The sequence below is a fragment of the Mastigoproctus giganteus genome, chromosome 8, assembly GCF_048544385.1.
Source record: "Mastigoproctus giganteus isolate SK-2022 chromosome 8, ASM4854438v1, whole genome shotgun sequence".
Classification (NCBI taxonomy): Eukaryota; Metazoa; Arthropoda; class Arachnida; order Uropygi; family Thelyphonidae; genus Mastigoproctus; species Mastigoproctus giganteus.
In genome coordinates, this window is record NC_143582.1 from 159,002,674 (window position 1) to 159,020,568 (window position 17,895).

At 37.1% G+C, this 17,895-nt stretch overlaps 1 protein-coding gene across 6 annotated transcripts in view; it reads right to left on the reverse strand.

Moving 5' to 3' along the window:
• Ask1 (apoptotic signal-regulating kinase 1) overlaps positions 1-17,895 on the reverse strand; it is an 843,483-nt gene that overhangs the window by 333,871 nt on the left and 491,717 nt on the right. For all 6 annotated transcript variants that reach the window (XM_090379009.1, XM_090379010.1, XM_090379014.1 and 3 more), the window contains 2 exons: positions 15,749-15,817; positions 7,916-7,977 (listed from right to left, as the gene is read on the reverse strand). In XM_090379009.1, coding sequence (XP_090235135.1) covers positions 7,916-7,977; positions 15,749-15,817 — 131 coding nt within the window. The remainder of the gene's footprint in view (positions 1-7,915; positions 7,978-15,748; positions 15,818-17,895) is intronic.

The window sequence follows — 17,895 nt, forward strand, 5'->3', positions numbered from 1 at the left end:
TACTATGCTATGCATATAAAATTAGATCTTTGCCTGACCACACAAACTGGCAGATACTTATCACAGCATAGCAGGTAATACCAAAACTGCCCTACTGCAAATCGTCCTTTGGGTATGAGAATAAAACACTTCTAAGAAGAACTAAATTTAACCTTAGAGAATGTGGCACGTACCCTCCCATTCTCTCTTGCTCCTTGGAACATCACTGCACCTAAACGGAATGGAATAAATCTACTTTAAATAGAAAAAATTTCTTGCAACTGTACCATGCAGCAGTAGACCGGTTTCCCAACTTTGTCATAGTACATACTGATGGATCAAAGAACAATGCCCACGCTGGAATCGCCACAGTTTTCCTAAACATCACATTAGAATATCAGTTGTCATGTGAGTTCAGTATATCCTCAGCCAAACTAATAGCAATTCAGGTTGCGTTGAATTACATTGAGTCCTCTGATATTAAAAACAGCATGATTTTCTTAGATTCTTTAAGTGCACTTTAAGCACTAAAAAACGGCAAAAAAACGGCAGTTGAATGAATAAATGAGGAAGATGAAAAGTTGGTTCTGTGAGTTTGAAGTTGGACAGTAAATGGATGTTGGCTGGTGGTGGTACATGTTCGGACAATTTTGAAAGGGAGAGCGGGAATTATAGAATCCAATTCAGAAGAACAATGCCCATGGAAGTATCTGTAGAAGAGGCATGCAGCAGAAACAGTATGTCTATGAGAAAGCGAGTGGAGAGACTCTGTTAGAGATGAATCATTAATTAACCTAACTGCCCTCTTCTGAATGGAATCAAGAAGCCTGAGAGAGGTTTTGGGGGGGGGGCACCACCCCAGATGTGGGAACAATATTCCATGGCAGGGCAGATTTGCGATTTATACAGAGTGAGCAGCTGTTTGGAAGAAAAGTAATGCCGAGAGCAAAAGAGAAAACCAAGTTTTTTAGATGCAGAGGAAGCAATATTTGTAATGTGCTTGTGCCAAGAGAGATTAGAAGTCAGAGTAATCCCCAAAAGAGATATATCATTTTGCCTAGAAATTGGAGTGTCACTAAAGATAAGCATAGGAGCAGAAGAATCCTTTTTGCGAGATATAAGACAAGATTGAGTTTTAGAAGGGTTGAAATCAACTAAGTTGTCTTTGTCCCACTGGAGAATTACCTGAAGATCGGCATTTAAGGAATTGGCAGCAGATTTTCGAGAACTTGAAGCTGATTGAGCTGGACAAGGTTTCTCAAAATGGAAAGTGGAATGCAATGTGCTATTCATCGGCAAAACTATGGATAGGATTTCCAGTCAATGGAAGAAGGTCATTAATATACAAGAGGAAAAGAGTGGGGGAATGAACTGAACCTTGGGGGACACCGGCATCAGTGGAGAAGTTAGAAGACAGAGAGCCATCTACCATCACCCTCAGTGAGCGATCAGAGAGAAAACTGGATAACGAATTACTAAAAACAGTTGGCAAACCATAAGATGGAAGCTTGTTTAGAAGACCTTTATGCCAAACACGAACAAAAGCCTTTGAGATGTCAAGAGCAACTACTTGTGTTTCACCAAAGCTTTCCATTGAATTAGTCCATAAATGGGTAACATAAGCCAGAATATCACCAGTGGATCGACACTGATGGAATCCATGCTGGCAATCGTTGATCAGACAGAAGGTTTCTAGGTAGTTTAAGAGTTGGCGGTTAATAGATTACTCCATTACTTTAGAAAGAGTAGAAGTAATTGCAATGAGACGATAATTGGATGGGAGGGATTTGTCACCCTTTTTAGGAACTGGCTGGATATGAGCAAATTTCCAAGCAGAAGAAAAAACACCTTTGGAATCAGAAAGTGAAAAAAGGTGGCAAAGAATAGGAGTAAGTTCAGGAGCACAGGTTTTGAGAACAAGTGGAGAAATACCATCAGGACCTGGAGCTTTCTTAACATCAAGATTCATCAAAATCCTGCTGATATCCTTTTGACGGAAGACCACAGGAGGCATTGAATGGAGCGTGTTGGGAATGGTGGGAGGTGTTTTACCAAGATCATTAATACATGAGCTGGAAGAAAAATGGGATGCTAGCAGGTCAGCTTTATCCTTGGCTGAAGTGACAACAGAACCATCTGGTTTGGACAGAGGTGGGAGCAGAGATGGGCAAAAGTTGAGGCCAATAGCTTTGGCAAGAGACCAGAATGCTCAGTTACCATTAGGGCAAGAAGAAAGTTTTCTACTCTTAGCCTGTTCAAACTCTAGTTTTTTTTTTTTTTTTTTTTTGATTTGATAGTTGTTGGCGCATCGGCTTCTGTGGCCATATTGCACCTCCCAAGGTTTTTGCAGTACTCTGATCCAAGCCCGAGGCGGGAATCGAACCCGCGACCTTTGGGTTGCCGGGCAGGTAAACTCTAGTTTGGACTGATTAATAACTGCTTTAAAATTGTTGCAAGCTTTGGTGTACGCAGAATATGAAACTGAACAATTAGAAACAAGCCAATTACGATATGCAACATTCTTCTCTTGAACAGCCTTAGCACATTTATTGGAAATCCAAGGTTTAGGTAAAGGAAGAGATTTTAAACTGGAGTGTGGGATAAAGGATTCCATTCCTGCAAGAATAATTTCACTGACACGATCTGAGCAAACGTTGACATCAGAAGTTTTGAAACCGTAATCTGACCAAAGAAAAGAAGTCTCGCAGGTCATCCCATTTTGCATTCTTGAAATGCCAAACAGCAAGAGGTTGTGAATAGCCATGAGATAAAAGTTCCATTGGAGAAGAGACAATCACCAAGTTGTGATCTGAAGTGCCTAAAGGACCTCTCACTTCGACCGTGTACTTAGAAGGGTTGTTTGTGAGAAAAAGATCAAGTGTAATGGCTGTATGATTAGGATTGTCCAGTATTCTTGTAGGTAGATGAACAATCTGTGCTAGGTCATTAGTAATTGCAAAAGCCTCAGCATCTCGACCAGCTGGGTCGGTGTGACTAGAAAACAGAAGCCAGCTGGAGTTGTGAACATTAAAATCCACCATTAAAATACCAAGGAAAATTACCTCAGTGTTAGGAAATTTGGACTGGAGAAAGTCAAGTTGCAAAGAGAGGAAGTCAAAGAGCTCCAAGTGATTAGTGGAGTTGGGAGAACGGTAGAGACAACAGATGAATTTGACACAATGAAGTAGAGAGATTTTAAGCCAGAGAAGACCAAAGAGAGGAGATTCCAAATTGCCAAGTCTCTGACAGGGAATATCAGAACGGACATATGCACATGTACCACCTTTGAGGCGAAAGGAATCATACAGCGAATAATTTGGGCATCTGAGATGAGCAGTAGTTGAATCAACCGATAACTGAGATTCTGTCAGAAAAAGTACATGTGGTTTGGCAGACTGCAAGTGGAAATGGACATTGTTGAGATTAGAATTGAGACCACATATATTTGTGAAATGAATTAGGAAGTGCTTGGGAGGTTTAGATCCTTTCGCAGATAAGCTTGCTCTATTAGTTTGACAATTCATGGTGTATTTAATAGTAAGAAAAAGTGGGTGGGACCTGCTGTATGAAGTAATGAAATTTTTGGATATGGCGTACACGTGTAAGAATATACCCAGATCCTTGACATAACGTGGCCTCGGCAATGCTCTCCGCATGCACACTACTCGGACTCCCTCCAGTCACTATCTGGCAGAGTAGAGTTAGCAAGATTATACACTAGCTGATCCGGAAGCCTCCTAGAGAGAGTTACCAATAGGTTCCGTCCGGTGTACTAACTAGCGGCCGGCCTGCGAACACCGTTTTAGAGCTGTACCCTCGAAATGTAAGGAATATTGGATCTCATCACGACGTTCATCATAACCTCAAAAGTCATCAATCATACTGCATGATGTAAGAGATAGGGAAGGGTTGACCGGAACTTAGCTCTAGAGACTAAACATGGGTTCCACCACTTCAAGCCTCCAATAAGCAAAGTGGTGGTATTTCACCGGTTGATGAGAGTCATCTACCACCTAGTACTGCCTGGTAACATAGAGGGGTGGCGTTCCTCCATGTGGTGTGGGCGCCACACCTTGACCCCTGCTTACGTTGGTTCACACCTGGGTGGTCACCCACCATGTACTTGTGCATGGAGGTTATACCCAGGATTACTAACAAGTCCCACATCGTGAAGGTGCAAGCAGAGGATTTGGCTGTCACAGACCTTCCGAACTTCGCCGAAATTGGGTCCACTTGACTTGAGTGTCACCCGAATATCAGTTCCATCAGCGTTTTAGACTCCCAGGTAGCAAGTACAGATTGTCTGGCATATCTGAGAGAATGTCTGTGACAACCTCAAAGGCCAAATCGGCTAACTTACCACCCGAAAGCAAGTGGAAAATCCCTCATGAAGACTATACACCAATAATTGAGGAAAAATGCATGTACCAGTGGCAGTTATCATGGCAGCAACAGCTTAACAATAAACTTCGAAGCATTAAACCAATCTTGAGCGATGGCCTTCAAGCTTCAGTTCAATTTGACAGCAGGAGGTAATATTAGCTCGCTTGAGAATTGGACATACTTACATTACTCATGGTTATCTCTGAAGAGGAGAGACTCCCCCTCAGTGTCATCACTGTAACATTACACTTTCCGTGAAACATATCTTTATCGAATGCACAAACATGCAAGAAAACGCCAGAACCTTCTCACTACTGACACAACGAAAGACTCTCTTACACTTGCTTCAATCTTGGGCAACAAAATAAATGTCTCAAACATCATCACTTTTCTCAAAAGGATTAATATATATCACATCCTTTTGCTAATAAAAAATAATAATAATAATAATTTTGAGCCATAGTTAGGAAATAATCCCTACCTGCAAGAAATAACATCCGTACTTACCATATGTATGGCGCACTATGGCCATAGATGCTGATGCACCAAATAAATCCCCAATCAATCAACCAACCCCAATTCACAAAAGGTGACAACCCTTTGATACCCCCTTGTGAATTGAGGGCTTTACTTGCTGTAAAGGGGACAATCCTTTGATGTCCCCTTTGTCACCTTTTGATGCTCCCTTTACAGTGAGTAATAGAGACCTGTTAGTTTACCTTCTGTTCTGGGGAAAATAGTGAAGTCTGATTAAAGAAGCATTGCAGGATCATCTAGACAAGACTGCAGTAATAATTCAGACACAGCATGGGTTTGTTAAGGGAAAGTCTTGTCTGACAAATATGATTGGATACTATGATATAGTTAAAAAAGAATTGGATGAAAAAATAATTTTGATATCATATACTTGTATTTCAGGAAAGTCTTTGATACTGTTGCGCTTGGAAAACTACTGTACAAATTGGATCCATACGGTATTAAGAGCAAGTTGCCACAATGGATAAAAGGGTGGTTAAGTGGAGAAGACAGAGTGGTAATCAATGGGTGCTGCTCTTTGTGGAGTCCCCCCGAGGTGCAGTGTTGGGCCCGCTGTTGTTTTTTATTTATCAATGATATTGATGAAGGTATATCAGGCTTAATGTCCAAGTATGCATATGATACAAAATTTGGCAGGGTTGTTAATGACAGTAATTGCAGTATTCCTGCAAGAGGATCTAGAAAAGTTGGGCAGATGGACCAAGAAGTGGCAACTGAAGTTTAACATTGACAAATGCGAAGTACTGAATATGGGTAGAAGTAATCCCAGAGAAATGTACCAACTGTGTGGTACCACACTCCAGTGTGCAGTCAGATACACTTGTGTGCAAAATTTAATGACCAGTCAGATTTTCACCTGTAGCTTCTCAGAGGCGTGGCCTGGATATAGTAAAGCAAACCAAAGGAACCTCGTGAGTACAGAAATGATGAAGGAAACAACATCGACACAACAACGGAAACAAAATGGTACAGAGGGACTTTATTCAAAAATGGCAACATAGCACTGGCTGCCATGATACAGATGCATCACTGTCAAAGATGGAAAAAAAAGGGAAGAGGTGGTCCTCAGTAGGAGACATGGCCACCCCTAATGTTGTTGCAGGCTTTTTACTACCTGTCCATACTTAGAACAATGTTGTTTATAAGTTCTTGCGGTAACATTGTCCATTCCTCTGTCAGCACCATCTTCATTTGGTGAATGAACATTTTCTGGTGGGTGTGGACGTGCTGATAGGCGTCTCCCCAGAGCTTCCCATATGTGTTCGATGGGATTTAGTTCGGGGGTGGGGGAACAGGCAGGCCAATCCATACGAACAATGTCCTTACTTTCCAAAAGCATATCACAGCTGCAGTGTGATGGGTTGTGGCGTTATCATCCATAAACACGAACTTGGGGCCAATGGCACCTCGGAACAGATGCACACGGGGAAGGATTACCTCAGTACAGTAGTGTGCACCGGTTACAGTACTGCTTTTCAGTATCTGGAGTTGTGTATGTCCATCCAAGATAATGCCTCCCCCCCAGACGAGAACACCTCGACTGCCATATTGATCCCTTTCAGTGATGTTTGTGGGGTAATACCGTGTGCCAACCTCTCGGCAGATTAGCTGACATCCAGAATTGTTGCTGAGACAGAATCCAATCTCATCAGTAAAGAGTACCTTAAGTAAAGATTTTGTGGTTGTAACCTTTAGAAATAGTGTTAAGTTTTGCACACCAGTGTATGAAGTTTTCTGAGCAGTGTAGACAGACTGCCAGAGCAGATCATGGCCTCTTGTCAATATGATATACAGGAATTTTGCTAGCAGGGATAAGTAGGTGATTATCACTTTGTATAAGCAATGGTCAGGCCAAGCCTTGAGCATTGTGTACAGGTCTGGAGGCCTCATTTTAGGAATGACATAGAGTTGCTTGAGCAAGTACAGAGAAGGGCAACAAGTTTGGTGAGGAGAACAAAAGGGTCCTCTTACCATGAAAGGCTTAAGTCAGTGTATGCTTGTGGGGTATGCTACACTGGAAAATCTGAGCGTAGGCTACTTGATCATATTTTTGAGCAAGAGATGCTTTTTGTCATGCTGATTTTAGCAGTTCTGTGGTTGGAACATTACTGAGTTGAGCAGCACTGTAATCTTAAACTCCCAGACAAACATTTAAATATTGAATGTGACTCGTAATGCACACCACCTCTCATGGTTAGAGACCATCCATATAGCTGCTTTCTTTTTTTTTTTTTGTTAGTTATTGGCGAATCGGCTTCTGTGGCCAAAATGCAACTCCCAAGGTTTTTGCAGTACTTTGATCCAAGCCCGAGGAGGGATTCGAACCCGCAACCTTTGGGTTTCCAGGCAGGAACTTTACCCACCCGGCTAGGCCGATCGGCATATATAGCTGTTTCAGGTCCCATTATTAATTGGGAGTCTGGGGCATGCATATATGCTATGATGGAGACTGTTCTTTTTAACAATGATGAGAGATGGAAGGTAAATAATAGAGAAGGTAATCACCCTGTACTGAAGGTGGTTAAATTACGTTAGCCGCTTCTCTCTCTCTCTCTCTTTCTTTTTTCTTCTCCACCAGGCTTGATGCACATAGTGTTGTATATCTGGTATATCTTCAGGGTATAAGGAAGGCTATTGTTGTTCCTTCATTCTAAGTTGAAAAATAGTTCCTTAAGCCTCAAAAGATTCTTGTATGTTTATTTTATCATTTATTTGCTTTTCGCATATATTTTATCACTTTTAATTCCTACACTGCACAATTTTATTTCTTTTTATATCTTTCATACTCATAATTAATTTCTTTTTAGTTATTTTAATCACCATGTATTTTGATTAACATTCAGGTCAATAGTTGCAATATTCTTATCAACATTTTTTTAAAATGTATTTAAAGAAGTCAGTGTTTTGTCAACAATGAAGAAACAAATGTCAATCAAATTACTGGAAAACACAAATAACTGAGAAAGAAAGAGACAACCCCTAATTATTAATTAAGATAAATCTTCAGCTAACATACCTGAAATACTTCTATTAAAATCGGGAACTATGGGCCTTTGAGATTTCTTTTTACGAACGTTACTATAAAGCAATAAAAATTTCACAATTCATAGCAATGAAATAAAAATAATCCATTAAAGTATATATATATAACATTTAACATTTGTAGAAGAATAAGTGAAATTTACTTCAATATGATAAGTAGAACACTTCTGTGTGACACTCTCCAGAAATTAAAATGAATATAAAATTAACACAATATTATTACAGTAATAAAATCAATTAAAAAACAATAAAAATTAATGAAAACAATCAAAAACATAATTTAAAAAATTAAAAAGCAATGCAAATTTTGCAAAAACAACTTTCTCTCCTGAAGCTGACAGACCTCTTTCACAGTATGTCATGATCACAGGAATGGAAATTATGGGGTATGTGTGAACCTGAATACCTTAAATAGAGATTATTTGTCTTTGTACATGCACCTAAAAGACCATGAATCGGAGATTAGATATGTATACCAAATGTTAATAGAATTCTCATGCAACTTAATTTCGATGGTTTCTGCAATTAATAGTCTAGTATAATTACGCTGGACACAAAGTATTTCGACCTTGTTGAAAATGTATAGTTTTTGTTAACAGCATGAAAGGCTAATTCTGACACTGCTGAATGAGAACACATGCTGTTTTACTTGCACATTAAGTGGGAATTGAGTCGATCCTTTGAAAAGACTAGTTGCAATCACTGCAAGAAATGTATACCAGGTCATTGATTTGTGTTACTAAAGAGGAAAGGATTGAGCAACACCCCCCCACCCCCCGCTACAATAAACCAAATTAGGGTACAAGCTGAGAACATGATACAAAAAAAAACTACAACCAACCAACAATAGTAACATCAAAAAATACTTTATTTCTGTCCCATACATTGAACAGTGGCACAAACAGTTTAACAGATTCTTTAAAGATACAGAATTTAAGATTGTGGCCAGACCAGTAGACGGAAATTATACGCTATACTGAACAATTGCTCAGTGCTTTCCTCTTTTGTAACACAAATCAATGACCTGGTATACAACATTTCTTGCAGTGATTGCAACTCATCTTTCCAAGAATCAACTCGATATCCCACTCAATGTGTGAGAAAAACAGCACATGCCCCCAGTTTGTGATCCTAATTCAGCAGCATCAGAATTAGTCTTTCATGCCGTTAAAGAAACCACATATTTTTATTCAACAAAGCCAAAATAAAACTGGTAAAAAAATTGCAGCCATTATCAACCTACTGCAGGATGGAAGCCTCCTCAACAATTCATGTTGAGGGAAATGGACCATAATCTGCCATGCTGGTCCAGTGCGGGTTGGCAGATCAACCGTATTTAGCAGTCAGGGGCTTGAACTCCGGTCTACTCAAGGAGCATGTGCTACTGCACTCCAGCTCCTGACCACTCGGCTACGAAAATACTTAGTGTCCAATGTCAGGGGCGAATTTGGGGGGCATATGTTCTCCCTTAACCAAAAATTCAAAATTAAACAAAAAGAATGCAGGAGGCATTTTGCTTCTTCTCCATTCTCTCAAAGGGTTTTCTGTGTACGAAGAGCTAACTGAAAGAAAATCTCCAGAAAACCCAATGATTTCATCCAAATGCATCCACACTGGCATAACTATGCCAATGTGGCTGCATTTGGGCCCTAATCTTGAAAGGGGGACTGAAATTTGGAAGACAGGATCATTTTTCTAAACAATTAACGAATTTCATTAATAAACGAGCATTTTTTAAAAATTAAATGCAACACATTCTTATCAGCAAAACGACTGGCCGTTGTTTTGTGTTGACTGTGCCACGCTTACAGAAATAGTAGCAAATGAAAGCTAGTCATGAAATATTCAGAAAACCAGTGCCAAATATAGACACACGTCACATTAATTTTATTCTAGTGCTGAATTTATTTTACATTTTTTGTGTGTATGGGTACACTGATTGTTGTTGAAGGGCAATATGTTTTATTTTACAATACATAAATTTGTCACATAACAGTACTGCTATAGCCAGTGTTGTCAATTTAGTGCCTTAGATGTTTTTTTTTTCCCTTTCCTTTTTGTTTATCTGAAACGAAACACTACAAGGACTCTACAAATGAGTTATTACTATGCTAACCAGAGACAAATTTAATCTAATTAAATAGTTAGACTAAATTTATTTAATCTTATCAGAAAAGTAATCCCGAAAATTTTACGGTTTGATTATCCAAAAAAAATTGGCTATCCAGAAGAGGTTTGACATCAATTATTTGGGATAACTGACGCTCTACTGCAGCGCTAACCAAACTTTTTTAGTCACGGAACACTCTTCATCTCACAATATATTTATGGAACACTTACGAAACACTAATTCAACAGGTGCCAAAGAAATGTTTGCTAATATTTTATTACATATGATGAACTGTGCATCAGGTGCATCTTTATTTCCAACACAGATAAAGCCGAAATTCAAATAACTGTCATCATACTTTTGTTTTGGTCTTTTATTAGTTGGTTCCTCTTTTTTCACTTCAGATTTTTGGGGAATAAAAGGCTGAGATTGTTCATCCTCACTTTGAAGGGAATATTGTGTCATCGACTACAAGAAGTACTTGCTTCTCGTTTTAAAGTTCCTTTTTTCAACCACAAATCCATGGTCATTTGTTTTAATAATATTTCGAAATACTGATAATTATCAAAAAAAATTTAAACAAGGAAGTGAGTTTAGTTATGATATTGGTTCGCTCCCCCTCTCCTTCAAAACCATGTACTCCAGATTAAATTGCATACAAATGGCATATTAGATCAATACGTTGCTACTTTTTTGTAGATGTCATTACCTCTATGCATACTTCTCTATGCAAAAGCCCACCAAAATAGTGTTCCACACATGCTAAGTTTGGCTCCAAATTTGATAAAAATAATACCAGCCTGAAACTGTGTGATTTATTATTTTTTTCAGTTCTTTTAAGGTAAAATGTCAACGAAAAGAAAACACAGAAATGGACAAAAAAAAAAAAAAAAAGAAGAATGAGATATAATCAAATTGATATTATTAAGGAACTTGAGAGATTTTGCAGAAAGAAAAAAAAGTCACAACAAATAATCGAACATTATTTTAAAAAATTACTTTAAATTTTTTTCCACATAATTTGCAGTAAAATACCTATCCAAATATACATACATATGTAAATGTGCAAATTTTTATGTATAAGTTATTATTTTTAATTAAAAAATTTGGGTTTTTTTTTTTTTTTTTTTCACAGTATTTAAAGTCTTTCTTTTACCGTAATATATTATAACAGAATTTATTTAATTTTTCCTTACATTCGATTTTCCATAAAATTTTGATATCTGGAAGAGGTCATTAATTATTCCGGATAACTGAAGCTCTACTCTACTTCTATTATTCTTTCCTTTTATAATTTTCTTATATACAGTATTTCATAAACTTGCTTGTTCCACGTGTCAAATATTTGGAAATAATACATTATTGAAATTTATTGTGATTAATACGTATTATTATTCACAAGCTTTTCTGATATTGAAATGAAGATAAAAAAAAAAAAATGTATGTGCGTGTATAAGTGTTCCTAGGTCTATCTTAAAAAAAAAAAAAAAACAGCATTCAAACACCTAGATGCCATGCCCTCCCCCTTACGATGATACTACTGAATATGCCACTGTCCAATGTAATTATACTAGACTAATTGCAGAAATCACTGAAATTAAATTACAAGAGAATTCTGTTAACATTTGCTGTCCATATCTAATCCCTGATTTGTTTCCTTTTACCCACTTTTACCCACATTTTACCCATAATCTCTATTTATGATTCAGGCTCATATATACTCCGTAATTTAGATTCTTGTGATGATGACATACGGTCGTAAAGCTCTGTCAGCTTCAGGAAGGAATGTAGTTTTTGCAAAACTTTTTAATTTTTTAAATTAATTTTTGTTTTTTAATTCATTTTTAATTGATTTTATTACTGCAATCAATTTGCATTTAATAATATATTTGTTATAATTTCTAGAGAGTGTCACATGGAGGTGTTCAACATACATATTGAGGTAAATTTCTCTTATACTTTCACAATTATTGAAATACAACATAGAATGTATTGAGCGTCATAGCTTTGTTTTATACAATCAAATTCATATTTTAAAGTCTTTTTCGCTATTTCATTCCCTTCCTTCCTCTCCAGGCATAAACTATCAATGCACACAATTATGACAGATTTCTTGAACATCTTTGTAAAAAATACATTAGATTAACATTAAGATACTCTGATTAAATTTACCATAATTTTTCCTAAAATACTGACTTCAAAACGACATTGTTCCGAAATTCGGGCAAAAGGCAACCAGCAGTTGCCACTTCTCGTAATATAGTTAAACTCATATTAAAATTTCGGTATTCTAATAAACAAAAATACCTCACCCAGGTTAGGAAACTTCGCGACAAATTAAAAAATTGTTTACATCCAAATGATTTGTCTATATTGAAGACCTCCATAGAGTTACATCGTGAAGCACACTACACAAAAATAAAAAAAAACAGACACACTAATAAACTGAATACATTATCGCAGGTAACAAACCAGGTTCATATGACTGTTTCCATAACCCCTTTATATATGTGCAATGTGCCTACAGACAATTCAAACACACTGTTGTGAGGATTTGGACAAGTGCATACGAGTTTGTTTACAACCCCCTCCACACGGGTATAATGCACTTACACACAATCAGAATGCTTCAGATAGTTATCGAAAACTCCCTCATCCCACGTGCAACGTACTCACATATGAACAGGTTACAAATCTTTCCTTGTATATGCTATCGCAGGAGCAGATTTCACTTTTATTCAAAGGATTGGATTATAATTAACCACCTCACAAGCTTCCTAAAAAATAGTAAGTAATACATATTGCATTTGGACTTCATAATATTCCACAAAAAGATTTATTTATTCAACAAGTTAATGAAGTGGTGAATAGCATAAAAGGCATGCGAACTGCATTAAGTAACCACTAGGTGGCAGTGATCACAGTGCTGATGTGAATGCTTTACTCAAAGAGGTAACTACCATCAGGGGTAAAGGGAAGAGTCTGCTTTCGTAAAGGCGACTGCGGTGGTCTGACACAGTATTTAAATTCTATACAGTGGTATCAACTGATGATGTTACCAACAGAAAATTCTAAATGGGAAGCATTCAAAGAATTAATCTTGGAAGCTACCAGGCTTTTCATACCAACTAAGAAATATTGTCAAGGATTAGGTTTAAATGGACTAATGAGACATGTGGCAGAGGGGGAAAAATGCATGGGATACATATAAATTAACAGGAAACAACGAAGTCCAGGGTAGATATAATCTGGTCTGTAATCACATTACAAAGGATGTTGGACAGGCAAAGGCAGATAACGAGATCTCTTTGGCAAAGGAAGCAAAGAAAAATAGCAAAGAGTTCTTTACTTATTAAACTCTAGAAGGAAGGGGATGAATCAGATCAGGTAGATAACAAACTAAATGAATATTTTGCATCTACATTAACACGAACAGTTATTCAGGGAGGGGAATGCCAGAGGTATATTAAACTCTGGCAGTAAGCTAGATAATCTTGTAATAACAAAGTAAAGTGGAGGAGAAATTGTTGAAGATAAACATAAGAAAGACACCTGGGGTGGATGGAATCTATCCAGTTACATTGAAGTAAGTAAGGAAGTAAGTAAACCCTTAGCCATAATTATGAGAGCATCCTTAGAGTCAGGAGACATCCTCATGGACTGGAGATGTATTCTCAATTCACAAAGGGGGGGTGCGCAATGGGTGATGGATTGATTTTGATTTTATTGGTGCAGAAATCACTATGATTATACTGCGCCAAGAAAAAGCAACGGGTGACAAATAATTATAGACCTGGTAATTTAATTTCTATTCCGCAGAAAATAATGGAGTCACTGGTTAAAGAAGCACTGCAGGATTACCTAGACAAGACTGCAGTAGTAATTCAGGCACAGCTTTCTGAGCAATACAGACAGGCTGCCAGAGCAGGTCAGAGGGTATTGTCAATGATATACAGGAAGTTTCTTAGCAGGGAAAAGGCGGTGGTTATCTGTTTTTATAAGGCAATGGTTAGGCCACGCCTTGAGTATTGCATACAGGTCTGGAAGCTTCATTTTAGGAAGGATGTAGTGTTGCTTGAGCATGTACAGAGAAGGGAAACAAAATTGGTGAGAGGAGCGAAGGGATCCTCTTACTAAGAAATGCTTAAGTTCTGTAAATTTCAGGAGCTGGAAACTAGGTACTTGCAAGGTGATCTGATTGAGGTGTATATATAAGGCCTTAAATGGGTTGAGCATGCTGGATTCTGATGGGATTCTTTCGCTTGCTCAGATTATAAACCTGAGGGGACATAAATTCAAATTGAGGAAAGACAATTGTAGAATACATGTGTGGAAATTTGCATTTAGTCAGCGGCTGGTTAATTGCTGGAACATCTGTCATTGTGGAAGTTGATATTTTAAATAAATTCAAGGAGAAACTGGACAAACGTTTAGAGGAAATGGATGTGTGCAATTGTTTTTTTTTTTTTGGCTGATGCTACATAAGCCCATATGCATGCTTTTTTGCATCACATACATGTATTACTACTGCTATTACTAACTGCATTAAAAAGAATATCGTGTTTTTAAAATTGATTCCAAATTCAACTTATTACTGAACACAACATAATAGTGATCGGTTTGCAATGATCAGACAATTCGGTAAATTTACGTTCTTCTAAATTTTCAGTGCAAATGAAATCGGTTGGCTAAAATTAATAAAAAAGTTTAACTTTAAACTTAAATTTAAGTTTAAATTTAACAAATTAAACATGACTGCTTGGATATCCCTGACGAGCAAGCAGGAACTCTTCATTTTATCAAAAAGGCAACATTAGTTAATGAAGATACTGTTGTAACATGTGTGATTCATTTTAATAAACTTCTGGATTATTTGAACTTTACTTCAGTCTAAACATTTTGGTCCATTTCGACAATATTATGTCGTCAACTATTTTAAACGGACTGAATTTGAACATTATGGCAGTCCACATGCTCACATTCTTTTGTGGCTCAATAATGTTCCTAAAGAATGGGAAATGGTATGAATGCAATGATAGTTATGATAGATCAGCTTCTGTCTGTTTCTACTGCAAAACCCTCTGGTAATATCAAACTCCAATCCCCACTCTTTATAATCTCACGTGTACGTATCATATTTTAGCTCTCAAACGCATTGTAAATTACCTATTGAACATGTACTGAAACCTCAAATTGATGAAACTGTTGAAAAAAATAAATGCTTTAAAATGTGTTGAACATGTTCGGATTCTTTTCATTCCTAAAATCCTTTAAACTCATCCAAGCCAAGGACGTTTTCGCATCAATTAAAACATGTTTTGGGCGTACATGGTAAACACTGTGCTTTTTTCACCTGTCATCCGCAAAACTATATAATTTTGTATAGATTATATTTGGTTTTCAAGTATGTAATAACCATTAAAAAAAAAAGTTTTGCTGTAATATGATAAATTAAGAAAAATATATAATTTTGAATTGCACAAAACTGAATACTTGAAGCATGAGAAAAACACCAAAGGATTTGAACTCTAAAGCATATACACTGTTAAAAAAAAACAGAGGGAAAAAACTTTGGCTATTCTGATCTCTCTATCTTCCTGATATAATTTAAACTGTATACTTCTCTTTAAAAAAAAAAAAATAATAATAATATAATAATAAATAAAATGAATAAATAAAAAATCATTTGGCCATTACTCTGCTAGAAAGGGATCCTCAAGTAACTCAGCTGCAGTTGCTCTTTTATCTGGATCTGCTTCAAAGCACCTGAAAATATAAGTTTGTCTATTAATGATTATTATACATTTATATGAATATCAACAAAGCTTTAAAGCTAATAAACATGGCACATTTACATCTGCTTCTATTACATTTATTTCCTGTGAGAATGCAGCAGTTTACCACCTCTCACTCAACTGAAGAGATCCCAATGGAATTTGCAGGAATTCTTAAAAGCATCTTCAATAAGGTCTGTAACTGGCTGCTCTCAAGTAGAGGGAGTAAAGTTAGCCATTAATTAAACCCGGTTTTTAAGCACACAACAAAAATACAATCCATTCCGGTTATTTGGGACACATCGGGACTAGTGCATTTTGGCCCGATTAAGCGGCTGCCCCAATTATCCGAAGTTTCATGTAAATAGTTAAAAATACAATGAACCCCCCCCCCTTTATAACTGGTTCACTGTACAATCAAATCACGTTACAATGGAGACACAATAGTAAAGTACCGTTCACTATACGATGTGCAGTAAGTGCCGGTCATAATAGGAGGAATGTTATCCACAGGCTATAAAAGTAAAGATACAGTAATGCCCCGACTTACGCTACCCCGACTTACGCGAACTCGGAGTTACGCGGTTCTTGGTTTTTTCGTTTGGCAACGCTGCCGCCCACTATCTTCAAGGTCGTTTTTCATATGTTATCGATATACGGTGCGACGGCGGAGAATGAGAGCGAAAGATGAACAAAATTCAACTTTGCTGCTTTTATGTTTTTTATATCAGTGAAGGGGAAACACATTTCACCATAATAACGTAAAAACCAACACAATTCCAGCTATCGGTATAATCGCAAATGCAATTAGATCGAGTTTACTACCAGTTTATAACAGATTTCACTAGCAGAAACGCAACTGGATTTTTATTGTTTTATGGTAGTAACCCCTAGAAATGTGGGGTGTTAATAGTGTATCTCTGCCTTTATGGTGTTGTTTATTCAGTTGCTACATGCGCGCAGCTTTGTTTATGCGTATCAAGCGTGCCTCCTCGTTTTGTAATTGCGCTTTATTCCCTAAAAATGAGTAAAATACTTAATTAAAAGGTGTGAAAAGGCGTCCTGGTGAAGACACTGCAGATTCAGAGAGAAAAAGAAAAGCAATTATCGATAAACAGAGGCGGACTGGGTCAAAAATTCTTACCCTGGAAAATTTATAGTGGCCTCATACTATGGTTTATGGCCAAAATCACACTGGCCCACCGGGGTTACACTGGCCCCGGTAAGGCTTATGGCCAGTCCACCTCTGTCGATAGAAAAAAAATATGAAATTGTGAAACGCTTTGAGCGAAATGAAAGACCATGTGATATTGCACGTGCTACAGGCCTAAATGAAGCAACGGCGAAAAGCACATGACAATTGCAAACTTGACAGGTTGAAAATTGAAAAGGGCTCAATTGTAAAGGGCTTAAAAATTTTAGAAAACATAGACTCCAACGAAGAACGCGTTATAGCTACAAAGCAAGGAATAAAAAAATTATTAGCTTGCTACGAAGAAATTCTGCGTGAAAAAAAGAAGGCGCTGTGTCGTCAGGCGAATTTGTTAGATTTTATGAAGCCATCGACATCGAAATAACTTTTTAACGTAAGTCATTTGTTTTTTTAATACATATTTTGTATTAATATGTATAAAAAACTGCAATTTTATTAATATTTTTCTTCTAAACTAGTGTTTTTTTAGTCCTTGGTCCCAATTAAGCAAAATTTATATGTATTTATATGCAAAGTTGTACCCCGACTTACGCGAATTCGACTTACGCGATTTTCGTCGGACCCACCTATCGCGTAACTTCGGGGTATTACTGTATATTAAACACAAATTTACCCTTTATTACCAATAAAGGGTAAATTAAAAAATTTACCAATTAAAAAATTAAATGATACGTGAAAATCGGAAGAATATACGTGATAATCAGAATAATTAATACATACTGAAATATGTTCATATGAACTAGTTGACATTTCTGTTCACTGATATTTGTGGGTAGGAACTAAAATTTAAAACAGTAAAAAGATAACAAAGAACACGGCACACACAAATTGCAAGTAACACAATACGCGCAAATGAA